We start from the raw sequence: 27,365 nt of genomic DNA, 5'->3' as shown, positions 1-27,365 counted from the left end.
ACTAGGCATCAATGGGTGAGTTTGTCTGCCCTGTTGTTCAGAGAATCCGCCAGGTGTAGAACCACCAGGGAAATGCTGTGTTGTTCCAGCAAAGTCCAGAGATGCAGGGACTCTTGACAAAGGGTTCACGACCCCACCCCGCCCTGTTTGTTGCAGTACCGCATGCGGTGGTATTGTCAGTGAACACCTGCACTAGCCTCCCCCTGATGGAGGGCAGAAAGGCTTTTAATGCTAGTCAGATTGCTCAGAGCATCAGCATCTTGATGTGGAGTCCTGCTCCTGCCAGAGACCAGAGTCCTCTGATCTCCACCTCTCCCAGATGGCCGCACCATCACAGGAGTAACACATCTGTCACTACTGTGGGATCTGGTTGGGAAAGGGAGAGGAGTCTGCCTCTGACCCAATTGCGGTTTGTTAGCCACCACTGTTGGTCTTTCGCAGTTCCCTCTGAGATCTGGATCATGTCGGAGAGATTTCGATTTGCGTGGGGTGACATGCTGGACTGTCATGAGCTTTAGTGACCGCTCCCTCAAAGCTTTGGGGTGCGTGTCCACAGCAATCAGAGCACGAATTTGCATCATGGTCGCACTACGAACACCACAGGCACACAAGGTGCAAATGCGTCATCCACATTGGCCAATGACAGGTTCTGCAGGGATTAAATCCTATTTTCCTATGTGACATGTCTACGCATAAGGAGGAAATCCTCAAAAATACTTGGCAAGATCCTGAAAAAAGTAATTAAAAAAGTAACATCAGGAGTAGCTCTTCTCCAGATCATCACTGGCTGGTGCAGAAAGAAAAGAACTGATGCCAGCATGCCTGGGTGACGCCTATATAGTTACCACAATGTCACTTCCAGTGAAGACGACACTGATGATGCACACAAAGCTGATCAACCTCAACTGATGGCTCGCAGGGGTACTGCTTATGAAAATTATCCAGATCCAGTGTGATGCCTGGAAAATTCAAAAGTAAGGAATCTACAGCTAGGAGTCTTTATCAGAAGACTCATTTTTTGTATTTTAAGGGCTGGATCCTCTTATTATGGCTCACTATGTTGAACAGAATACTTGAGATATCTTCTACTTATGTAAGCAAGGACTTGGCAACTTTAGGAACTCTACCTGAAATGGTGAGCCTTTGTGGAATTGAAAGTCACTGTCCCTTCTTATTTACGTATATACGTATATCTTCATGCAGAAGATTTTTAACTTGAAATGGCTGAACTTTACAAATGTAATCAGGATAAGTCATTTTATTGTCAGTGTTCAGGTTAATACCAATCACTATATGATCACAAACACAGTTAAAGTGCTTTCCCTTAATTCAGCATTGTGTTCATTGTTTATTGTGCTTTTAATGTAAGATGCTAGTGTATTTCAAAATGTCGTTAGAGCTATAGATGCCATCTTCCCAAACAAAAGCCCCAACCTTATTTTGACTCCATCATACCCATGCAGCGAGTAGCCAGAGGCCCATCCAATTCGCCATAAACAGAAGGAAGTATTCTTACTAGAGACGGCTCTTCTGCCTCCTGAGTCGGAGGGGCACCGTCATGCATATACGAAAGGCTAGGATCATTTTCACTGGCTGCTTCACCATCTGTCAGAGCATCAAAGGAAGGTAGTCCATCCTCGTCCACTGGAAGACTGTCCAATGTCTCAGTGAGGACCGCTAGCAAGTTGGCCTCATTCTCTTCGTCTATCTTCTGTAGGAGAAAGTGAGAGGAACACACAATTATTCGATATAGGGCAAAGTATGACTGCTTTATTCTGCCTAGAAATGTCTCTTTAGCTGTTGTGAATGTTATGTTACTAGGAATTGTACATACATCACTATACATCACTTCCACACATGCACCCTAGTATTGATAATATGCTAATCGAACAGTATACACACAGAATCCAAAAAAATACACCAAAATCAGACTCATTAAACTGATTTCTTACAAACATGTATGTAGCATGGAGTTTGTGAGAAATCAACGTTTTTGTAGACTGAAGTAGGAAGCAGTTTGATTCTTTTGTATTAGCTATTTTTTTAGATTTGGCGTCAAAGTGCTACCCAGGCTTCTCAATATGTACAGGCTACATAAACAAGGTAGTTGAGTTCCAATCTCAAAGATTTTAGGTGTCAATAACTGTAATGAAACCTCACAGGCACAGTGACATGCTTGTGTTTGATAACAATGTATCATAAAGGCTGTCTTTGAAGTTGTCCTTGTCCAGGGCATGTTTACTTTGCATATATTCACTTTGGCTATTGTAAAACTTATCTTTTGCACACCTTCTATGAATGAGTAGAATCAGCCTTTATCGGATGTTGTCACAGTGTTAGTTTATATTAGATATCATATGTTCGTAACAAGATAAGGCAACATACGCAAAAGTGTTTGTCATTGTATTACTCCTTCACCTTCTTTCTCGCCCTCACTAACCCCCGTCTTGAAAGTTTTCTGTGGCACAGATGTCCCTTATCCAGAAAGACTGAATACATTTCAGATATGCAATAATTCACGTTGTAAGAGAACTGTTATTACCAAATATAATTTAAAGACCCACACAAAAGGGGCTAAAATATATTCATATTAAACCAAAAACAACAACTGTGGATCACTGAAAACAAGAAAGGGTGAAGTCGCCAAGTTGTGAAAGTCCTAGCACTGAATTTGCTAACTGGACAGGGCCAACTTAATGTTATTGCGCCAAGCTGGCCAAGTCACTTATTGCATGGACAGACACTGTCATTATCTGCACTATTAGGCCGCTTTCAAAAGCCATTCACTGATGCTCAGATGGATAAAGCGCGTTGGATGCAGGCCCTCATCAGAGCAATCCCAATTAGTTCTCTACAAGCCTCAACAATGAGACACCCCAGAGAAAGCGATGGATGTGGCAGGGATGACTCTGTTAAACAATTAATGTCACTTCCCATTATTGCTCCAGTCCCAATTTACAGAGCAAATAAATCAAAGTCACCACAGATGAAGCCGACTGGCCTGCTAGCACATGCCTGCTCACAAGTGACACGGCAGCCGCAGAGCATTAGTGAGCGAAATGACATTGTGAGATAACCTTTAAAAATGTTTAACTATGTCATTACTCTTAATTGTGGTAAATTACTGTTTATCTAGAACCAGATTTAAAGAATAAAAGGGAGAGGGCGGTGGGAGAGGGGGTCACGTTTTATTCAGAATGCTGAGAGCAGCAGCTCTCCCTGGATAAATATCAGGGTTTGATGTTCTGTGTTGACAAATGAACTAAGAACCCAGACGAGGCGCACACGGTACATTGTCATAACCCATTGAAAACTCTCTCTCTCACTGGCGTCTTCCCTCGCGCGCCAATCAAGTAATGGTGCAGTAGAGGAGGCTTCCATGAAATCAGAGTCTCTCCACTGAGGATTAAAGGCCGGAAAGACAATAGCTGCAGGCACACTAAGATAAAAACACATGAACAATCGGTAAATGCCTTTGGATAGAGGGCCTTTGCTTTCAAAATTCAGAGCTTTGAAATACGATGTCTTTTATATTTCAGCTGCCAATGTGATAATACAACATATGTAATTGTGCAACGCATGGAGAACATATCAGTGCTGCAAAGTGCCTTATGTATGACAAGTAATATTTCAGTTAAGAAGATAGTGTGTGGAAAAGGTGCTCGATGTTGTCTTTGTAGGAAGCATATTTAGGTATCGTCTTTCAGAAGGTTTTAGCTCTCTCGCCAGACTATTATTTTTCAAAAAATCATACATAGCTTGAATAGTGGAAGGGTTTTAGTCATCAGGATTCACCCAGTGCTCTGTTAACCTGTCATTCATTTTCTGCTTCCACCCACCAAAGCGTGCAGCATGGGACAGTAGGCCAGCCTACGTTGCTCATTGTCCCTCTTCACTTTGCATGACTGCACAAAACATGTATGCATTGATGACATCACCTAAATGTAGTTCTTTTGACTTCAGTGACTAATCTGACTCAAAGTTAGTTCTATTTTATTTTTCTTTATATTAACTTGACCATCTTTTTATTCACCCTGCACTTTGTGTGTAAAGGTAAGTTGTGATTTTCTATATCCTTTGTAAAGTTGTTGTATAAAATAATTACACAGCATTTTCACATTGTAGCTGGCTGCAATTTGAATGTTTGGTTAGGGCCAATGTTTGGTTAGGGCATGATTTAGTCTTGTCTCCTTCACAAATAATAATAGCAGGCATGGCACAACAGAAAGCTGTGAGATTTAAAAAACAATAGTGGTAAAATAGTCACAAGTGAATGTTTTTAACTTGAACATTTTTAGGACACACATGTAGCAGCCAACTTTAGGTGGCTACATGGTTGATTTTTTATTTCTATTTATGTGACATATACTTATAAAAAATAAATAACCATTGCATCTGCTTTCCAAATGAGGACCTACTGGCTGTGTCAATGCTTGCAATTTACACTCCAAGACACATGTATTTCTGTCAAGGTCACAGTCCTTTATTTATTTTATTAAGCACTTGAAAATAAAATAAGCTCCAGCAAAAAACTGAGGGATCAAAAATAAAGTCATAACATAAACCACAATGTGTTAGTCGGATAGGTGCAAGTTTCAGTCACATTGGGCCACATGTACGAAGCTTTTTTCTCATCACAAACGGCCGACTCACAGAATCGGGCCGTCTGCGACGAGAAAAAAACATTTTGTGATGTACAGACCATTTTTTGCGATTCGGTAATCTATTTACCGAATCGCAAAAATTATTTGCGAGTTGCAATTAGGAAGGGGCGTTCCCTTCCTAGTAACGAGTCGCAGTGCGATGTAGGATTGTTTTGAGACCGTGAATGCGGTCACAAAACTATTGCAGTTAGCACCAATTTCAAATTGGTGCTAACCCATTCGAAAAGGGGAAGGGGTCCCCATGGGACCCCTTCCCCTTTGTGAATGGTTACGAAAATACTTTTTCAGAGCAGGCAGTGGTCCCACGGGCACTGCCTTCTCTAAAAAAATGAAAACAAAACTTTTCATTTTTGTTTTTGAAATGTATCACGTTTTCCTTTAAGGAAAACGGACAGCATTATAAAAAAAAAACTGCTTTATTTAAAAGTAATCACAGATATGGTGGTCATCTGTTTCCAGCAGGCCACCATCTCTGTGAGTGCAGCCATTCCCAATGGGTCGCAAATTGTGACCTTCCTCATGAATATGAATGAGGTAGGTCATTTGCAACCCCATTGGGAATCGCAAACAGTGTGAAGTACACTGTTGTACATATGGTTCGCAATTTGTGACTCTCAAATGAGTCGCAAATTGCGTAAGGCAAAACTCGGGGTCGTACATCTGGCCCTAAATTCTTTCATATAGAGAGGCATTCAGTGCAAACTAAATCCAAATTATTCTTTTCTACAGAGTCATATATTGCAAACTAAATCCCATTTCAAGTACAGATAATCTTTGGCCCACAGATGGAAAACAGAAAAAATGAAATAAAGGGTGAGTGAAATCTGATAACTGGTTACCATTATACAGACCTCTCTCAACAGCAGTGAGAGAAAACAGGGATACACAGCAGAAGCGCTGAAGTACGATGGCAAAGGATCAGGTGAGCTGCTCTCATACTTTCATAGCCAGGCATTGGGAGTGCTGAAAATACTCAAACATTGGGCATGTATGGAAATCAGAAAGATGTCACAAAATAATCTTCTTTTGTATGTCCATAAGAACCATCTAAGGAGTAGTGCGGGGTGGCTTGCACAGATACAAGAGAAGTGGAACAAAGTGGGTGGAAGACCCTACTAGGGAAAAAGGCTCAATCATATCCCATAAAATACGACAGTAAGAGCTAATAAGGAGGGTTGGCAGACTGGAGAGTGGACATATGAAATCTGTGACACTGGCTGGCATCACCATCAGTACTGGATTGATGCAATCTTGAAGCCAAAGACAATTCATGATTAGGCCTGGGTCATATCTTGGCACACCAGTCCATAACTAAATAACAGATTTAATAGTGCCCAGTTTATTGACTTCAGAATGATAGAAATATGAGTCTGCATTGCCTGGGAATTAACCAATGACGTTCAGAATCCTGCAGGTGCCAGCAGGGAGTGTTAACTCACTGAGCCATCATGATATGTCCTAAGTACAGCATATGTCTATACAGCTTCCATCCAAGTGAGATCAGTTCAGCTAGTTCTGGCCTATGGCTACTCCAGTGAGATATTTTCTCTTTGCATTCTAGAGACAATGAAGAAGTGAAAGAAAAATATGATCCAGGTGGTGTGAGTCAACATGCAGTAGCTGAAAGAGTGCAGATGGGTGAAGCTGCATAGGCACAAATAAGACTAAAAAAAGGGCTAAGTAAAAAAAAATTAATTGATTAATTTACAGAACAGCTGAGAGAAGGGACATCTATTGATCAAAATATTTTGTGTTAAGAATAAAAAAATAAGCGCACATGGAAATGCCAACATTTGTATTGCCAGATAGATATAACTGAATGGAAACCCTAGACTGCCCACTAGTCACATAACTGGGTAGTAATATGAAAGTAGTCATGAAGGTTCAGGTCACGCCAGTCAGCAATAAGGGTAACAGGATTTGGATGCTGGCACTGACTAGCTTATTGTGACATTAGCAATCATGAGAAGATTTAGCATTCTAAATGCACAGTCAATATTGAGAAAGGTGAAAAAGTAGTCTATGGAGATAACAGGTTAGTTACATGGAAGTAGCCATACAGCAGTGTCCAAACTGAAATAAATGGGATGCTGGTCACCACAGGTAAGGGTGAAGGGATACGAATGTAGACACTGATTAGTTTATTGGGCATTAGAAATCATGAGAAGATTTAACAATCTCTACATGAATTGTGAACATTGAGAAAGATTAAAAAGACGTCTATGGATAGATCCATGTTTCCCAAATACAGGATAAAAGACTATCTTTAGAAATGGCCGATGAATCAAAATCCAGATGGGCAAATGGTAGGATAATTAACATAGTAAAAAAATAAACAAATAAGGTAAAGTGCAAGGAGCTCAAGAAATGTTTCTAATATATGGTGTGTTATATGGGTACCTACCACTAAGTGTACTACAGCTGACCACAATATAAGGTAGGTCAGGTGAAGCTGCACCAAGAGGATAAACCTAATGAAGATCTTGGGATTCAGAGCTCTCAAGTTTCCAGATACTGTGCAACAGTAGATTGTTCAGAATTGGTTTTATTCTGGTACTTTATACAACATTATGAATTCAGAGCTGGAAGTCCCAAAGTTGAGAAAAAGACTTGAACTGGATGAGCAACTCATGCATGAAAAGTGGAGATTGGGATCTCTGGAGATAAATTGTTCTAGGTGTTCTACTATAACAATCTATAGTTAGTGGTTTGTATGAAATACCTGTGCAAACATCTAATTTTGCTTTTGTTATTTAACTAGCTATGGGGGGGCATAAACAAATATTATGCGGATGAAGCCCATGCCTAAAGGGTCAGTGGAACACTCCATTCTGCACCCCACAATTACCCACGATGTTTGGCCAAGAAATTCAGAATTCTCCATGGAGAGTTCTTGCTGCAGCACATTTTCAGTAATATGCAAAAGAGGCTTCCCGTAAACCATCTATAACTAGGGGAAATCAACACATATGAACAATGTTCCTTGTGGGATAATCAATTATATAAAAACAATAGTGATTGTTCATCAAAAAATTATAAATTTGTTGAGGAAAATAGTAACATCCTGCAGAACCAATTTGTATTCATCCATGATGTTAGTATATTTTGACTGTGCTCTGTGCTCAAGTGACAACACAGTACATGAGAATTAAAAGAAACACACAAAAGTGTATAAACATAAGTTGCAATGGAACAATAAAGGTTTGTTGTTGTTTGCTCTGTCTTACTGTCAAATAGACAAATAGAGTTACTCAAGAGCAAGTCCGTTTGGAGCAAGTGCTGATGTTGTTTTGACCCACAAATAATTAATGGGCCACTGTTAGGACACCCTGGAGCAAGGAAATGAATGGGTCAGAGGTATGTATAACAAAAATTAGACTTGTGGTATGGCCATGTCTGTAAATTAGATTTCTTATTGAGGCAATGCAAAGAATAATTCTACCAGAGACGGGACACAAGTTATTTAATGTGATGTGTCTACAAAATGGGGCAACAAGTGGGCCACAACCTTAAATAAAGTCAGACTTAAAGAACGGTGTTGGTATTGATCACCTGAAATGAAGTAAATTGTTTGGTGTAGAAAGATGAGAATGATAATCTGACCATATATCAAAAGGAGCTAGAACTATGGTAACTCAATGTGTCAAGAATACTGACAATATTGGCTAAACCAGGCCTCCCTGAAGGAGTCAGAGAATCGTCTGAAAAAAGGACTTTAAAGTGAGCTGAATACTCAGTGGCACCTGTGCTGCAGTCAGAGAATCACGTAAACAAATACTCCAAAGTAAGCCAAATATTTGGTGGCAGGAGGGAGACAATATAAATATATAAATAATTTCTCACTATCATAAACAGAGAATTGAACTCCAGTGCGACAAGACATTACCCCATCAGTCGGTGTGCAAAGCAGTTCAATCTAGAGAGATGCGCATGGACAGGCTTATCCCATAAATTCAAGATGGCCGCCGAGCATGTCAGACAATAGACGTAGATGCTAAGTGATCACAAAGACTAGAATGGGCCACATAGAAATTATGACCTCTAGACTAAAATGGGCCAGGAAATAATTATCAATTAATATGGAAAGTGATTGGCCGAATGAATGTGTTTAGTGATCAGATTAGGCAGCAGCTATGTATTTCAGAGTATGGCCATGCCAATAGATAGGATTTGCTTCATCAATGTTATGATGCCACATTAAAAAGATAAACATATAACTTGATAATCTGTTTATAGTACAATCCTTAATAGAACATGATATCAACATGCAGTGAGAATTAATATGTCAAGTCACGTTACATGATGTAAATATTAAGCATGACTCAAATATTCATTTTCAGAACACTAGAAATATTATACTCAAGACTTGTTCAATTAACACAATAGTTGAAAATGTTATTATCATAATGGAGAAAAAGACATGTGTGATATTTTATGTTGTGATGGGCAACAGATTGGCAGTCAAAATACACCTTAAAAGAGCTCAGCTACCTTTAATAATGCAGCAAAGTTGCAAGATGCTGGCCATCCATGGGTATAAGAAATATAGTATTAATTCTCAGTCATTAACAGTAATTGACTTATTAAATATAACTGATCAGTACTTAATTTGTAAATGAATGAGTGCTGTTGCCAAAAGCTCTGCTCAGAAGCCTGTGGCTGGTGAAATTAGATGTGAGCGCATCAAATACCAAAGCTGTGCAGCCTTCAATTCACCTCAGGCTTCTTTAATGCACTACTAGACACTCCCTGCCCACCCATCTCACTATTGCAGGTTTCTGCTTACTCCCTTTGTGAAGGTTTTTCTGTCTTTCTCTTCCCATGTCTTTCCACTTTGTGTATTTTTCCCTCTATTCATCTTGGAAAATGTACAAAAAGGAAAAATAAGTGTTGGTGATCCCCACCGGCAATCACTGACTCAAATTAAGCACTGTAACTGATCACATATAAGAAAAGTAAAGGTTCTGAGTTCATGCAGAGATGGTAAAGTTGTATTCTTCCATATGGTTAATCCTCTTACAATACTGTCACATTTGAAAATTCATCTACATTCTGCCTTAATCAGCAATAATTGCAGACCACGAGGTTGTGACTGTTTTATCCCGTGTTCCCTGACCTACCAACATATTTTATTTTCGGAGCATGGGCGTCATACTCCACAGCAAAGGGGATTCCCTCATTTGAGTCAAGGTCAAACTAGAAATGCCTCTCAAAGTGTGAGCAGGTGCTCTATTAGTGGTAGTAAGATAGTTGTGTGTTTTCGCCTATGCCCCAGTCTAAAATTGCATATATTTTTTACAATGGACCACTTCTACTACTAGCCAAGCTTTTTTGTCCACCTATTTAACTGTATGTTGTCAAAAACTCTCTTGTGGATCATACCAGAATTTACATTAGAACTTTTGGCTGGCCCATCTTTCTCGCCACTCTCATTTGCTTGCTTCTTATGTGATGGCTTTCCTTGCTCTTCTCATTTTTGGCTCCACAAGACCAGATTCTTGACCATTGTTTTGAGGGAGTGACTTCAATCCTTCCTCTTCTCACATTCAGAGAACAGTGTTTTTTTTATTTTGCTTTAAGCACTCCAAGAGGGTACATTTTACTTCCTCCTTCCCTGACTTCCCTGCTTCTTCTTGCAAATCACCACCCCGTCCCAAATACCTCATGTTCCTCCCTCCTTGTCCAACGCAACTCATGCATTGCTTTCCCTATCTCAGCTTCTTGTTTTTTATTTCTTATTTTGGGTCCATTTGCTGTAACTTGCTGTCAGCCTGCACTATTTTTTAGCAAAGTGCTTTCTCGCATTTTTAAATTAATTGTTTTTATTTAGAACTCCAAGCGGGGTCCACCATTTTGGAACAAGTAAAAAATAAACAAAATGATGCCTAGTGTTTTGCCATATGCGCGTCCATGCTCGGTGACACATGCACAGGCATACGTCAGCATGATGGACCAACATCCTGTCAAGAGGCATGTGGATGGACATGCCAGAAATCCCTTTCTTTGTGATTTGTTTTTGCTGAGTAGCTCTGGCTAAAAGCATTTTGGCACCAGCCAACAGGTCGAAAAGGTGAGGACATGTTGTAATGCATGTTGGAATTTATCCAGGGAAGGACTAGTACTCTCCTTTAACAGAGCCTGCCAGAGCAAGAAAATAAGCTTTCATTAGCACTCTGCCTGTGGGAGTATATACTGATCTTTTCAGATAGGATTTGGATACATCATTACTGTTTATTAAAGTGCTTTGTAATTTAAATCTCACTCGAAAGTTACTCTTTCAGTTAGCAAAAGGATTTTGCATCGGGATTGTGATGTATATGGGGAGAATCCATTGGGATTAAAGGTTTGACACTGGAATTGCCATGTGTTGATTCTATGATTCCAGGGAAATTCTCAAAACAGTATCACATTTCAAAGGCTGTGTGACTTCAAATATCACTTTTCCAGCCACAGTCAGGAATCTGCCAAAGATGATTAACAACTGCATATGAATTTCGCTTTGTGTGTGGCTCATCTGTCAGTTGGAGAGAACGTGATTCAACGGTCAGCGGCAGGCACATGGCTTATACCAATCAACATAATTTTTTCACAAGTAAATATGCTCTCAATAAATTTACTGTATTGTCAGTAGAGATGGCTGGTGCAAGGCGTTTTGAAGCCCTAGGTAAAGTGAAGCTGCAACCCCTCCAGTACAAAGCATGAATTCTCCATCATAAACCACACATACAAGCATTCACACAGGTGTGTAAGAACAAATTAAAATAACACCATAAACTCCATGATCTGCCAAAGCCCACTTTTATCTTTGATGTTTACATCATGACAGTACATGGGTGATGTGAGAACAGCATATATTATTCCCGGATGCTGTGCCCAAACGGAGAACCGTAACAAGCACCAATTCCTAGGTTCACATGCCCCACATGTCACTGCTTACATTTCAGTCAAGTAATCTACCTACTGTGCTGTGTGTGACAGAGACGTAGGACGCAGGGACATTGCTAATTAACCCTACTTTCAAAAGCTCATCACTGCCTAATCATCACAATGAACGAACAAATGATAGGCACATATTGTCTCCCATCCACTCATGGATTCAGCCTGGCTACTCATTTGGGCCTGATTTAGAGTTCAGCAAACGGGTTACTATGTCACAAACATGAAGGATATCCTGCCCCCTGCATTAAAATTGCCATTGGATAAAATGAACTTGTAATATGGTGGATGGGACATCCATTACATTTGTGATGGAGTAATCCATCCACCAAACTCTAATTCTGGTAGCAAGACTTTCTGTAACATGAAATAGTTTTACTCTGGCAGATATGTGCTCCCTATCATTCAGTCATATGTGTCAGAGGTAGAAGTTGCCCTGTCACTGGAGAAGATGCTGTGCAGGTTTAGATGTCAGAAAACAGAAGCATGTTTTTCATGCAGTGAGACTGCACAAAGCCAGGGCTGATTTTAGGGCAGTGCAACCAGGACGGTAGCACTATGCGCTGACCTGGATAGGTGGACACTGGCCTCAGGGGATACTTTAGCAATAATTAATGATTTAAAAGCACTTGCTGTAGATTCCTTGTGCTCCAGCTTTCAGGAAGCAATACAAATGTCATGATAACTCTAATGATTAATGTTCCTGCTACAGAGAGATCGAGTTTTACCTATTGCCAGTTTTGGCTTGCCATAAAGTACAACAAAGGTTTAATATGCCTGCTGTCTAGCACAGATCTGTATTTTATGTGGATAACTGAATGGATTAGTAAAGTGGCCTTTATCCAATGTCCAGCGCTTTAAAACAAATAAAATGTATTTGAGAGAGAGGCTATGGAGCGATGAGGTGCCTTTTTGCCAGGTGATAGTGAGGGAATCCAAGAAGGAGATAAGAGGACGGATGGGGTGAGCGGAACACCAGAAACAGACTGGCGTCCTGGGCACCACCAACGCTAAAGAAAAGCCCTGTACACAGCTATGGCTAGTGTGAAAAAGGCTGGCAAGATGGACTGTCCCCTGGGCGGGGTCTTCTAACATAAGCCATCAGAATTCTAAGTCTAGCTTAAGATCTAACTTAAAACAGTTTTTTTATAAGACCTTGCTTGAGGCAAGAAACAGCTGGCAATACGTAAGACAAATGTTGGCATTGAAATCGTATAATTCTAACAAAATTTCACAGCAAACAATGTTTAGTTTCACTTAAGTCTGTCTCTGACCACCATTTCAGCACCAAATATATTCTTTGAGATAAGCTGTGCACATTTGTCTCAGAGTCAAGCAAGGCAGTCTCTAGAGGTAGCAGAAACAGAAATGCAGGCCAACCTCTGCCTCGGCATATCTCCCATGGGCAGAATTAGAGTTGAGTGCATTTACCTTAGTACATATTGGAGCTGGTATGGTTTGTCGAGAATAAACCCGCTGCATTGGTCTAGATTACATCGCTCAGTAAACGAAACTAGTAATAGCCCTGGGTCCAGAAATGGCAGAAACACGTTTTCGGTTTGCACTGCACCAGCTGACACGCATAAAGTCTTCAAGAAGCCATCAGGTGGAATCCATAGAGAAAAACAAAAACATATATGCTCTTACAACTGCAAAGTGTCTATCTGGAATTCACCAAAATGGCCTTCTCCCTATACTAAAGCATCATGATGACCGCGTATCCACTTACATATATTTATGTTGTGCTGTAATGTTGGTATATGTGATTTCACTGTTAATAACGAAATCAGCATTGATATAACACCTGTCATTCACGTACGAACAACACAGCTTAGAAGTCATAATCAAGGAGCCTAGATTCAGCTGCCACTTAATAATACCCAACTCATCAAAACTATGACATTTCAAGTTGAATCAGAAATAATTTACTTTGAGTGGTGCATCTACAACTAGTCCAATTACAAAACTATATGGAGGAAATACCGAGATATCTTTTCAGCTCCATCGATGAAGTATTAGAAGAACTAGATAATGGTATCTGTAGTATAGCTACATATAAGATTAAGATTTCTTAAACGTATGCACAATATTTCTATTACGTGATGGCTATTGAAATATGATAATCATTTTTATGTTGCTTTTGATGTGTATATCATTGTTTTTTTAGGGGTTTCTGCATGTGCCTACGTGCAGAAGGAGACAAATATGCCTGATTTCTATTTTACCTGAAGTAATGGGGAAACGTAAAGAAGGACACCTGTGGTTGTTTAATAGCCACAATAAATACACTATAAAGTTGGAAACAATAGAAACATTACTTCGTCGAGGAGTATTGAAGCTCAACCACTTTAAAATAAATCATTACGTTGTCTTATAATATTAGGCAAGTGAATTACTACCACAATTACTCACTGATTTCCAAACTTTAATTGTTTTGCCAATGGAGATACCATTATTGGAACAAATTAAGTGAGATAGTATATCTTGCATCTGTTTTTTTGCCGTTGAGCAATCCCATATAAATAGACACTATGAATCTTGCAATGTGACTAGCAGTAGAAAGGTATCTTTTTGGTGGACGACATAAAGTAAGAAAGGCTGTGAGCAATATCAGTATTTTAAAATAGACTGCCTAGTTCGGAATTTTGTAACAGGTAGACCTGTGTGATTCTTTTATGTATGTTACATTTTGCTTTTCAACATTAAAATCTCTGTTGACAATTTATTTTTGGCAGTAGTGACTTGAATCTGTACAGCATATATACGTGTAGTGTATCAATTTAAATGATTAGGAAAACATATAAGGATATTCAGTGGTGCAATAAGGGGACTGCAGACCCTTATTCAATGTGGCAATTGACTTAGTGAGATTACCATATAGGAGATCTGTGGCTGCATGGTAAATGTTTATGCCCAAGTATCTGAATGTATGCGGTTCCCAGGGCACTGGCCGGCATCGACCACAACGTTTTGCCGTGGGCAATCTGAATGGAGTGGTACCAGGCAAGTCTTTGACCAGTTCACTCCAAGTCCTAAGGCAGTATGGAATTACATCAGAACAGTCACAATAGAATCAATTCAATCCCATACATCACGTACATAAATCAGTATGTCATCTGCATATAAGGAGACAGTGTCCACTTCTTCCTCTTCCTCAATAGGTATCCCCCTATTTACCCCCTCCTGTCAGAGCCTCAATGCTAATGGTTCCATCGCCAAGGCGAACAGTATCAGAGACAAGGGGCGGCCTTGAAGTGTAACTCTACTTTCACGAAAGGGGGCAGATATATAGCCACAAATCTTCACCCTCACCATGGGCTCGTATAGAGGAGTTATATTAATCTATGCCCATGACTGTGAGGGTTGCAAACGAGTAGTCCTAATCAATAGTGTTTAACCCTTTTTCTAGGTCTATGACCATGCATGCCACAAAAACCCGGCTAATGGGCACATGTTCTAATACTCTATAAAGTCTCTGGATATTGAGGGTTGTAGAGCGGCCCAAAAAGAACCCATTTTGGTACGATGAACCAGATGAGGAAGATGTTCCAGTAGTTGCAGCACAATAACCTTACTGAATATCTTATAGTCCGTTCCTAACAAGAAGAGGGGGTGGTAAGATGTCAACTCTAGAGGATCTCTCCCTGGCTTTGGGGGGCGGGGGGAGTCAGTAGTGCCTCTCTAAGTCATAGAGGTAGCTTCATAGCAAAAACGGTGGCCCTGTACACCTCTATTAATCTGGGGACTAGCAGGGACTAATATGCTTTGTAAAACTATACTAGTAAGCCATCAAGCCCTGGAGTCTTTCTTGTTGCGGTTCCTCTAATGGCTCCCCTGGCTCCGTGACGGCCGCGTTGAGCTTCTCTCTTGCCTACAGTATTACAGTAGGCAGTGTAACAGCACTGAGGACTACAAATTGGTGTTTGTTGGTCCTGCGGGGGGAGGAAAACAGAGCGATCAATAGTGGGTGGTGAATGCTGCGTGAATGTCTACTTGATTAACAGCTAATTGCATCTGTAAGATTCTTATAGAGGTGATGTGGTTGTTGGCTACTGTGCTCCTCAACAACCATGCTAACAAGCGGCCTGGTTTATCACCCTCTTTGTACACTCTGGCTTGGTATGCCCTATAGTCAAGGCACAGCAGTGATTCGATGAGGGTGGTATGCCGCTCATGTCACACACTTAGGACAGGGTTCTGAATATGATCACCCCTCACAGAAGTCTCAAGGGCTCAGAGTGAGTCCTCCAGCTGAAGTAGGCCTTGGTGTAACGTGGCTCTCATGCCAACCCCTGCATGGATGTAGTGACCATGCATAACCATCTTCATAGCCTCCCATTCAGTCAAGGTGGAATCAGCTGTTCCCCTGTTTTCCGTGATGTAATGTGTGATTGCAATGGGTGTGTCTAATCTTGAAGCGCTAAATTCTCTAATGTGGTGAGTTGTAACCACCACATCGGCACGGGGGAATATGTGTGCCCCATGACATGTGTAGTATCAAGGGATTATGGTCTGATATGGCTTTTCCTAGATATTCAGCCGCTGCAACCTGTAGGTGTGGAATGTGGTGGCAGATATTACGATCCAGTCACATGTGGAGATCGTGTGATGGCGAGCAGTAAGGGCATTCTTTAGTGTGTGGGTACATTATGAGCCAACTATCATTTAATGCCTAGTGCATTAGCCATTGGGTCATATGGGTCTCCTATGTGACTACCTGGCAGGAGGGCAGGGGTGGGTGTTAACAGTCCAGGAGGGGATTCTATACACAATTAAAGTCACGTCCTATTGCCCATGGTATGTGTGCCTCTCTGGTCAGCAGGGTTGAGAGGTTACTCCTTTACGGTTGCTGTGCCACATTCAATGGGTATATGCATCCTAATAATAGAGGGCACCCAGCTAGTTAGCCCTGTACAAATACATATCTCCCTTCAGGATCTATTTCTGAGGCTATGCTCTTGAAGTGTACCATTGGCCTTACCCATATAAGGGCTCCACAGGCATACCCCAAGTATGTAGTACCGTAATACTGGCCCCTCCACTGCTTCTGCAACTGCACCTCTTCACCCTTGGACATGTGTGTTTCCTGGATAAATGGTATCTGAGCGTTCTGTCGTTTGAGGTATTGTTGCACTGCGTGCTGTTTACAGGTCGTACCCATGCTCCTGACATTCCAGCTGACAAAGCTTAGTCTAGTCATCTGGACTATATTCTGTTGGCTAATGTGTGTGAGGTTGAGGGGTCAAGTACTCATCCATCAGGTATGGTGTAATGTACAGGGGTAATGTGTGGGGTAGGTGACTGCTATGAAGCGCGGTTTGGTCAAACATTAAAAAGGGAACACCCAACTCCCGTACCTCAATACATCTGGCTGACGAAACAAGAAACAAGCAGTCCCAAATGAAGGGTCCTCCAGTCTGTGCAGTAACACACAGTGGGCCTGATTCTAACTTTGGAGGACGGTGTTAAACCGTCCCAAAAGTGGCGGATATACCACCTACCGTATTACGAGTTCCATAGGATATAATGGACTCGTAATACGGTAGGTGGTATATCCGCCACTTTTGGGACGGTTTAACACCGTCCTCCAAAGTTAGAATCAGGCCCAGTATGTCCAGTCTGGAGTAGGAGGGGGGTGTTGGTAAGCCTTCTATCATCAAATTACTCAGGGCGGACTGGCATTATGTCCCACCTAGTAAACAGGTAGCAAAATAGAGGAAACGAATTTCAAGCAGGTACATAGTAACAAACCCTCTTTAACTACAGGTACATAAGTATTGCTGAGGATATCCAATTCCACCCATATCGCCTGCTCCCCATCAGTACCACCATATTATCACTGATCTTGCAGGAAGATCGAGTGGAAAGAAATGCCAGTAGTATTAGTTTCTCATCTTTGAATCACAAGTATAACATGCCGTCCAGCAGTTGGTATCGTTTTAAGCAGTGGTTCATATTATGTTGTCTACTCTCTTCAGTGTGATCTTTGATATGTCCCCTAAGGCATCGCCTCCGTCTGACATGTAGGAGCCCGTCTCGGATGTTGTTTCGTCTAGGGTCCTCTCCCAGGAGGATCTCTGCTCCCGTGAAATATAGGGACAGTGCCTGTAATTGTTCTTATCAAGCCTAGGTTGGGGTAAACCCCAGTTATGACTGAATTTCTGCTTTCTCGTCCACATCGGCGTCGGTCCCATCGTGCTTTCTGTGATCGTGTCTGCTCCTGCAGCATGGGAGGCACTGAGGCCTCATATCAGCACTGTTCCACCCAGTCCCAGGTGTCTGCAGGTTCTGTGAAGAAGTAAGAGGTCTACCTGTTACACATTAGTGTTACACTTATAACAAATACACAGGGGACATACTCCTGTCCCACCGGCATCAGCAACAGCAGGTTTATGGCAAACACATCTATGGCGGGCACTGTCTCATCCCTTGCAGTACATTTATGCATATGGCGGCCATATTGATAGAATTGACCAAACATATGGAAAAGGAGCTGCTCTCCATCTAAACTTGGGAACAACCTAAAATTCTCTGCTTCTGTTTATTTATATATATATATATATATATATATATATATATATATATATATATATATATATATATATATATATATATATATATATATTTAGGTGGGCCAGGTCCCAGGTACTAACTGAAATATTAAGTTGTAGGAGAGAGGCACATACTACCCCCCACCCAATCATGGCCGATACCAGTCTCAGGGACCACCACCTTCTTGGGGTCAGGCCAAAATAATGTAAAGGAGGAGGGGGTAATGTAGGCCCCTCCCAGGCACTTTTTGGCCCAGGGGACCGCCACCTCCCTGGCACAAGCTCTGCAATAAAAAGGAAGGGGCAAGCGCAACCCCCCTCCTGGAGCCGTTAATGGCCTTGGGGACCGCCACCCCCCAAGGCCGACTCCATATGTCCTGAGGTGCCTACCCTCGGGACATAGTTGTTCTCTCTCTTGGCAGGAGATTTGCTAGCTCCTACCAAGCAAGAGCAAACAGTAAGTCTGCTCCCACTGGGCAGTAGCATGAACTACTCCCGCTCACTGTCAAGCAGGCAGGAAAACAGATGAAAGAATTGCTCCACATGCAGAGAGCAGAATTCCTATAACATCCCTCTATTCTTTGTTTGTTTGAGTGAATTTCTAAGGCTTTTTTTAATTCTAATTTCTAATTATTTATTGTTCCTGTAACCTTTGTTGTTTTCAGTAAATATATGCTCCAGTTATATATGTTCACTGAAAAAATCAAGGGTTGCAGGGACGTTATAGTTAGGAGATAGAATTAAAAAAGGTAGGTAAGATATATTTATCTATCTATCTATATATCTATCTATATCTACATATATATATATGTCTATATCTATATCTCTTTAGCTCTATATATATATATATATAGCTACAGCCACTCTATAGGAGATAATATACATATTGTATAGAGTGGCTGTAGCAACTCTACAATTATAAGATAGGGATTGTCTCGTCTCCCTTTATAACTCTGAACTCCTATGACGAATGTGCATGAAACTTTGCAGACCTGCTGCAGCTGTTTAATTTTGAGAGGACTGAAAGTTTCATGCCGTTAGTTAAAAGAAAGGGTGCAAAGAAAAAAGGGAGGTACCACAATGGGCTTCAATTCCAATGCAAAGACTTTTGTATTATGCATAGCGTAAAAACAGTCAGCTGGATTTTCATGAAACGTAGCAGTAATACATATAACCTGGCGCAGATGGTTCTGTGGGGTGCTGCAGGTAAGCAGAGTGAGAAAATGTTAAGTTATAAGGTTTTTAAAGTTATTGGTATCTTGTAGCACAATGCTACTAAAAGTAGCAAGGAAGCCCAAAAAATAAACTAGCCTGCCTATGTAAAGCTTGACTCTATATAACTCCACTCTACACAACTCTACTCCACTCTATCCTTGCACACTCCACTACTGTTCAAATTTACACTCAACTTTATGCCTGTACTCTAATGTGCAACACTCTACTCCACTCTACAACAGTTTCCAACACTCTATGACACAGCGCTCCCTTCTATTGTATGAGACACCACTCCTGTATATAACAGTTTCTTCAACTCTACGCTACACCACTTCAAGGTATGCCAGCTTCTCTATGCTATTCTAATCTAAGACTTTCTACTCTTCTATACTCCACTGTACAATGTTCCAGTGTACGTTGTTCCCCTGTATGCTACTCCACTTTACCGTAATCCACTCTACGCCACTACAGTGTACGCCAGTCCACACTATGCCGCTCCATTGGATGACACTCTCCTCCACTCTGTATAACTGCACTCTGTGAATGTCTACCACACATCATGGCACTCTACAACATTCCACACTGCTTTATCCCTGTACACTTCACTGTCCAACTCTATATTCTACTCTATGCCCAGACAACACTCTATTCTACTTTACAACACTTTTCTATACATCACTGCGCTCCACTTTACTTTACAAGACTCCACTCCAATTTGAAATGGAGCATGGTGAAGTGGAGTGTTATCAAGTATACTGTTATAGAGCGGCATAGAGTGTAGGAGTGTTGAAGAGTGCAGTGGCATAGAATGGAGTTCAGTGAGTAAAGTGTAGTGTAGTTCAGTGTTGTCGAGTGTAATGTCATACAGTAAAGCGGCGGAAATTCTCATACAGAATAGTGTTTTACAGTGGAGTATCATTATTTTTCACAACACAGTGTGTGGTAGAGTGCTGAGTTATACTAAGTGTTTTCTGGTTAGCGAGCTGAAAAGATTGTGTGACAAAGTCCAGCAAGCTGAAGAGTGTTTAACGAGATTTGCTACATATAATAATGTGAAGGTGGTGAATAAATTATAAATGAAAGTTATAACTCTAACTTTGGAATTTGTAAAGTTTGTGTAGTTTAAACTTGGTTTGTATAGGGCAAATAATTTGTTCAAATATAACTAAGCGTTAACCTTTCTTTTTTTCACTGAATAAATATTCAGTCATTTGACTATGTGCAATATTTAGATGTTTAAAGGTTTGCCCTATATATGCTTTGCACATATGCAGTATATGTGGTGATATAAAAAATATTTCATAGACACAGGATGCTAGTAAAATGTGAATTTCTACTTATGTGAGGCTTAAATTTAGTCTGGCTTTCCTTCGTCCAGCTAATTAGTCTTTACTCATGGCACTGCATTATGATGACAACCCCACACCACTCTACAAAATCTAACATTGCCCATTGTTTAATTAACAACCTCTTCCTGAGCTCAAAGCAGAACAAGAAAATTCAAATTGCAGTCAGGTCCCCTTGTTAGCTCAATATTACAGGAGCAACTTTAAAAATAAAAGAGCTTAACAACTGTCTATTGTTTATCGGCAGCCTATTCACATAAGTTGAATATTTGAATTGCAACCATAGTCTATTTGGAGCTCTACCTGAATGTCAGCAGATTGAAAAATCTACAGATAGACATATTTTTTAAACAGAGTGTTTTTTGGCTCAATCCGTACCTTCTTAATGTGTAATTAAATATATTTATCTTCTATTTACTGAAAACAACATATTCCAGAATTTCATCTGCTGTTTTAAAAAAACATCAATCTGTTCGAAAACACGTAGTAGCCATGATAATTTCATAAAATTAAACAATAAAACTGCAGTGTCTTTCCCAGCCTTCCAGCAGGCACATAGATTACCCTGCACAAGGAAGCTGCTGTTAGGCATCTGTATTCTCCAGCATTTACTCACACACTGAACATTATGTCACACTTCTCAGAACCACACCCTGACACCTCCCCGCATATCACGTGGTTCCTGTTCAGAGCCCACCGCAACCCACAAGGATCCTAGAGCGCATAGTATCAATATGCCACATCTCCCACTTTGTTAAATAAAAAGGTAGAATGCATCATTTGAAGTCACATCACCTCAATCAATCTGCGAAGAACTTGAGGTCCACCCGCATCAGGTAATGGTGATGCAGGCTTAGGAGCTGGACCTGAGGGTGTGGTAACCTCCAACGTGGTTGCAAGAGCTGGCAAGTGTCAAGGTAGGTGTTTGAAGTGTGATGAGTCTCAAGTGATGGACTTTCCAGGAAAATGTGCTGTCACCGTGTGCCCTTACATGCCACTGCCTGTAAAGGGTCAGTGGTGAAAGAGGAGTTCGTCTTTCATTTCTGTCTCTGCTTTACCAGTACACAGTCTCCTTTGTTAAAGACTGTTTCTTTGGTGTGTTGTCACTGATCACCATACACTTTTATTTTGCTCTTATGAGAAGCATCAGTGTCACAAACTTTGTCGCCATTCACTGACAGATCAGATGTCCATTGAGGTAGTTTTGTTCTGATGGCTCTCCCACACAACAAGGTAGCTGGGCTCTCATGCATGGTGAAGTGAGACGTTGCTTGATAGGCCCAAATGGTCCGTCACATAGCTTGGCTCAAATTGATTACTTCCACGGATCTCTGCTGAATTATCCTCTTGAGGGTGCCCATGAATCTTTCAACTTCACCGCTGGCTTGGTGCCGGAAAGGTGTACACTTTTGGTGTTTGACACTGAGTCGCACAAGAAACTCTTTGCTGTTGAAACATGGGGCATTATTGGATTTGAGGATCTGGGGACACACCACTTTGCAAAGATGTCATCAAGTCTTTCTACAAATCTATCATGAGCTGTCAAGGACAGTGTTTCCACCAACGGAAAACATGAATATTCATCTATGATTATCATGAGAAGATGTCCATTTCCTAATGGTCTGAAGAAGTCAACTCTGACTGTCTCCCAGGAATGGGCAGGAAAGTCAGACATAGGCACTGGGTGTTGCGTCACCTTGGGGGAGAGGCAATTGCAGATGTGACATGCTTTTAATTTCCTTTCCACTTCCTCATCTAATCAGGGAATCACACGGTCTCTCAATACTCCTTTGGTGGCTACAATGCCATGATGTCCTTTGTTGGCCAAATCGATGACCTGTTGCCCTAGGCTCTCAGATATGATGATTCATGAGCCTCTCAGTATTAGGCCTTCTTGGGTGACAGCTACCTTATCCTGTAAGTTTTTGAACTTTTGGAATTCAGTATCATCAGCTAGAGGCTGTGCGTGCCATCTCCAAGATTGTGTCCATCAATGAGTTCTTTCACAATGTTCATGTTGCAATTAGTGTTGGTTGCAGCAATGATTTGATCCACAGACAGGGGTGTGCTGGATTTCACAGTAAAACTGAGATGTCTAGCTAGGACGATGTAGTGGCGCTCATGAAAAGTAATCTGCTGGGTTCTGATCCTTTCCCGGTGTGTGTGCAATCTCAAAGTTGTATTCTTGCAGCCTCAATCCCCACCTTTCGAAGCAAGGAGGCATCTTAGCCTTCGGGTTTCCAAAAATAGTGAGCAACGTCTGGTAGTCCATGATGACAGTATATGGTTTTCAATAGGGGAATACATGAAAACGTTTGCAGGCCCACACCAAAGCTGCACTCTTCTCTGGCTGAGAGAAGGTATGTTCTGTTTCTCACAGGCTTTGACTGACACAAACTAAAATGTATCTCTGAATATTCAGATGGCTCTTTTGTTAAGCAAGGATTGCCCCCAGCCCCATCGAGCTTGCATCTTCCATGACCTCGGTATGCAGCTGGGGATCGAAGTAGGCCATTTCAGTTGCATTCTCAATATCATATTTTATTTCTTTGAAACTCTGATAGCATTCAGGAGACAACTGGAAAGGAACATTCCGCCTTGTCAAGTCTCTTAACAGGGTACTCATTGTAGTAAAATTGTGAATGTATCATGAGCAGTAATTGCCCATGCCTAGAAAGAATTGTAGCATAGTAACATCTTTTGGGGGGAAATAGATGATGACAAGTGCACCTTATCTGGTTCGGCAGTCCTTCCCCATCAGAAAATATGCACCCAAGAAACAAAATGGTTGCATACCTGTAGGAGTAGTTTTGATGCTTAAAACGTTTTCTGGGTTCACATGCTGTACATTATTCTACAATCGAGTGGTTGGGTCTGGAAATTTCTTTTCTTTTTTTTTTTCTTTTTTTTTTTTTTCTGTGAGCATCGTCAACCACCATTTGGTGGCATGTCCATCCCCTTTGTGATGTCAGATGGCGCCCTGGATGTTCCTGTGTGTAGTCTACATCTTCCAATTCTTTTTTTCGAGCTTTTATTTATTTTTTAACTTCCTTCTTTTCTTCTTCTTTCCCAGCAGGTTGCATCATCTTCCATTTCTGAGGTGGTGGGTGGGTAATATGTGAATCCAGAAAACTCTTCAAGCTGCAAAACTATTCCTACTGGTAAGTTACCATTTCGTTTTGCAGCATAAATCCTTTTATGGATTTACATGCTGTGCATCAGATTATGTAGCTGTATCCCTCTCCATAGATTGGTTGGGATGAAATGCGGAAGTGTTAACAAACAGGTGTGGTAGTACCTTCTGTCCCACCTGTGCCTCCTTGCTTATCTGAATGTCCACACAATAATGTTTTGTAAAGGTATGTGGTGACGTCCATGTCCCTGCGGTGAAGATTATGTCTATGGGTATGTATGATAGGAGCCCTAGTGTTACACCCCTTTCTGCTTGTTAAGTTTGCTCTTGGGCATGTGGGCAGAGTCATTCCCACACTAGAATACAAGTTATTATCTGTGATGTATTGTGCTCAGAGCCCAACTGTATAAGGTTATGTTTTTCCACCTCTGTGGGTAATTCCTTATTCTACCTCCTACTGGTGTTATGTGGTGGCCTGTGTGGTTGTGTAAGTCACTTGCCCGCTGTTCCCCCTAGGGGGGTTTGGGCTCTTTCCCTTCCTCATCCACAAAAGGACTGTCTTGCAGGGTGTTTCCGCTGTTGGTATGTGGCCTGTTGTGTGACTTGATAAAAGCTGCCCTGTGGCTGCTGTTGCTGCTGGCCCGATGTGAATATTGTTCTGTCTGAGGGCCTCCAGGATATGGTTCCACCTCTCCTAAAGGAACCCCTGAATTGTAGTGCCCCATTGTCTTAGCCATCTCATTGTCTTTCTTCAACTGTTGAAAAGACTTATCCACTGCCTATCTGAATAATGCATCTCCTGTGACCAGGAAATAGATTATAGAGGCTTGCACCTCTGGTTTCACATCGGACACTGTGAGCCAGGCGTGCCTTCTTAGCTTTGTTCCGGTGGACATCTGCTGGCAGTGTCTACTGGGCCTAGGGCTGACGTGCGGCAGATGTTATCTATGTCCCTCCCCACTTGCATCACTGCTTTGGGCTTCTTTTTGTATTCCTCCAGGAGGTGTTGCATGGGGGACTCCATCTCGTTCCACTGTTGATGCCCGAACCTGTTCAAGGCATTGGAGTTAGCAATCCTCCACTGAGCTGCTGCCTCCCTTTCCATTTTCTTTCTTGCCAGGCCCAGTGTTTTACTTTCCGTCTCAGGTGTAAGGCCTGTAGATGTATGAAAGTTGTTTTGTTTCCTGGCGGTTGCAACAATTATGAGTCTGCTGGAGTGTTTCCCTGTATGTACTTAGGGTCTTGATTAAAGGGTTTATATATTTTCTCTACTCTGGGTATTACAGCCCTTGCAGTGGCTGGTTCCTGGAATGCCTCCTTCCCTTGATCCAACATGTTGGGGAGTTTGGGTAAGTATAGATTCTTCTTCTTTGAGGGCATTAAAGTCTCCAGTAGAAAATATGAATTTCCCTTCTCCTCCTCCAAAGGGACCCCATAAGTGTCAGTAGTCCTCTTGATGGTGGCCATTTTGCCCTCAAGCCTTCATTTCTTGTGCTCAACCTCACACGCTTTATGTTCCGCATTGGCGAAGGTCAATTTTTTGACACTGAAGGTTCTTCTGTCTCCGAGGCCTTTCTTTACTCTCTTGATCCCTGTCAAGCAGATGGTATCATCATCGAATGTTTCTACGGTGTTTTGTCTCCATCGGTATCCCTTGGTCAAGATCTGTGTGGCTCCTTGTGTTTCGGCTGACATTTGGTCAATGGGTATTTTGAGGCTGAGGCTGACTTGAGGGACTTACTATCTGAGGGTTTAGGATCTGGGTCTTTTGGTTGTTTCATTATCTATGTCTCTTTCTTTTCAGCATCCTTTGCCACCTTTTTCGATGCTTGTTATTTCTTGGCATCGGCTGCAAATGTCTTGACGTCCGATCCCTCTACATGAGTCATCTTGGCTTCTTCAAAGTTTTCCTCAACATCGCTTGAAATGCCAAGGTCCTTCAATGAAACATGTGCCTTCTGTGTGCTGGCTATTGTGGTGTAATGCTCCTGCCTATGTCATCGACGTACCTTCAGAGTCTTGGGTACAAATGCAGCTCAGGCCTCTCAGGCCCCATCTTGGTGGTCTTTTGGGAGCTAGAGATTGCGGATCTCATGGTGGTCTCTCTTGGGGAACTTGTGGTGGCAATTTCGGCCAAATTTAAAAGGGGTGTTTTCCATGACCCTATGCCTTAATTCTCTGAATACGTGGCTAATACACACGGGGTCTACAGTTGGGAGAAAAAAGAGAAGGGTCCCCTTCTCGCTGGTCATCATCCCTCTCGTGGTCTTCAGAGAATCAACTGACTTTCTTCTAAAAAAAGATGGTGTTTTGAAAAAACTTTCAGAGCTCCACCATTGCTTCCAGACTCAACAGCAGAAAAAATAATCTGAAGATGACGCCTACGCACACGAACATCTGTGGCGCCATCTGACGTCACCAAGGGAATGGACATACCATCAAATGGTGGCTGACAGAGGGAAAAAAAGAAAAGAAGAAAAGACAATTCCAGAACCAACCCACCCCAACCACTAGATAGTGGAATCCAGAAAATGATTTACTCTGCTGATTTTGTGAAATTCACTTTTGCTGCATCAAGTAAGAAACTGGTGCACTTGAGTGACGGCTTGTTCGTGCTCTTTCTGGGTCCTCCCATAGACCAGTATGTCGTCACTGTAATTGAAAGCATGTATAACAGGTTGGATTACTCTGCAGTTAACATCCTGAAATATCTCAGCAGCTGAAGATACTCCAAAACTCAGTCTTTTGTAACTGAACAAACCAACATGAGTGGAAAAAGTGGTAATATATCAGTAGTTCTCTTCTAACACGAGTTGGTGATACCCTTTGTTTAGGTCAAGACGGGAAAAGATTTTAGCTCTGTTCAGTGTCAGGTCCGCTATATGTGGACCAGGGTGTCTTTCCCCCTAAATAGCTCTGTTTGGCTGGCGCATTTCAACACAAATGTGCACTGTTCCCCTGCTGTTCTATTTTGGCACAACTACTATGGGTGAAACCCTTTGCGTGAGGCCAGTGGAACGTTCAATGATGGAAGAGTCAAAAGTGTTGCTAACTCATTCTCTACAGCTTCCTGCAGATGTAAAGCCACTCTGCCGTTGGGCAACAGGACGAATGTCATAGTTGACGTGAAGTTGTACTTTCATTTTTTATTTTTTTTTCCAAGCTGTGAAACAATGGCAATTGGCTCATAATCCCAGGCTGACCATGGAGGTTGTAGTTGAGAGATATTAGCCCCATATCAGCTGCTGTGGCGTAACTGAGCAAGCATGCACTAGATGAGGTTCCTTGTAAAACATAAATGGTGGCTCATACTGACCTTGTATTGAGTCGCATTACAGCTGTGAATGACCCTTGACTTTGTAGCAGTTTAGAAGCTGACTAGGTGTATACCTTCATGTTTGAAGGAGTATGGCGTGGCACATGTGAGAGATTGTTGAATCTTTCCACTGTCATAATATTAATCAACACCCCACTGTCGATGATGAAGGATATGGGGTGACCGTTTGCCTTCAGTGTAATC

The 27,365-nt window shown here is 41.6% G+C and overlaps 1 protein-coding gene across 2 annotated transcripts in view; it reads right to left on the bottom strand.

Moving 5' to 3' along the window:
• PPARGC1A (PPARG coactivator 1 alpha) overlaps positions 1-27,365 on the bottom strand; it is a 193,435-nt gene that overhangs the window by 91,640 nt on the left and 74,430 nt on the right. The window contains exon 3 of one of the 2 annotated variants that reach the window (XM_069202170.1): positions 1,517-1,711. In XM_069202170.1, coding sequence (XP_069058271.1) covers positions 1,517-1,711 — 195 coding nt within the window. Of the gene's footprint in view, positions 1-1,455; positions 1,712-27,365 lie in introns of those variants that run through there. The other variant, XM_069202171.1, reaches the window with a different exon arrangement.

This window comes from Pleurodeles waltl, chromosome 1_2 (assembly GCF_031143425.1).
Source record: "Pleurodeles waltl isolate 20211129_DDA chromosome 1_2, aPleWal1.hap1.20221129, whole genome shotgun sequence".
Lineage (NCBI taxonomy): Eukaryota > Metazoa > Chordata > Amphibia > Caudata > Salamandridae > Pleurodeles > Pleurodeles waltl.
Note: the sequence above shows the minus strand (reverse complement) of the source record. Positions and strands in the feature narration are given on the sequence as shown.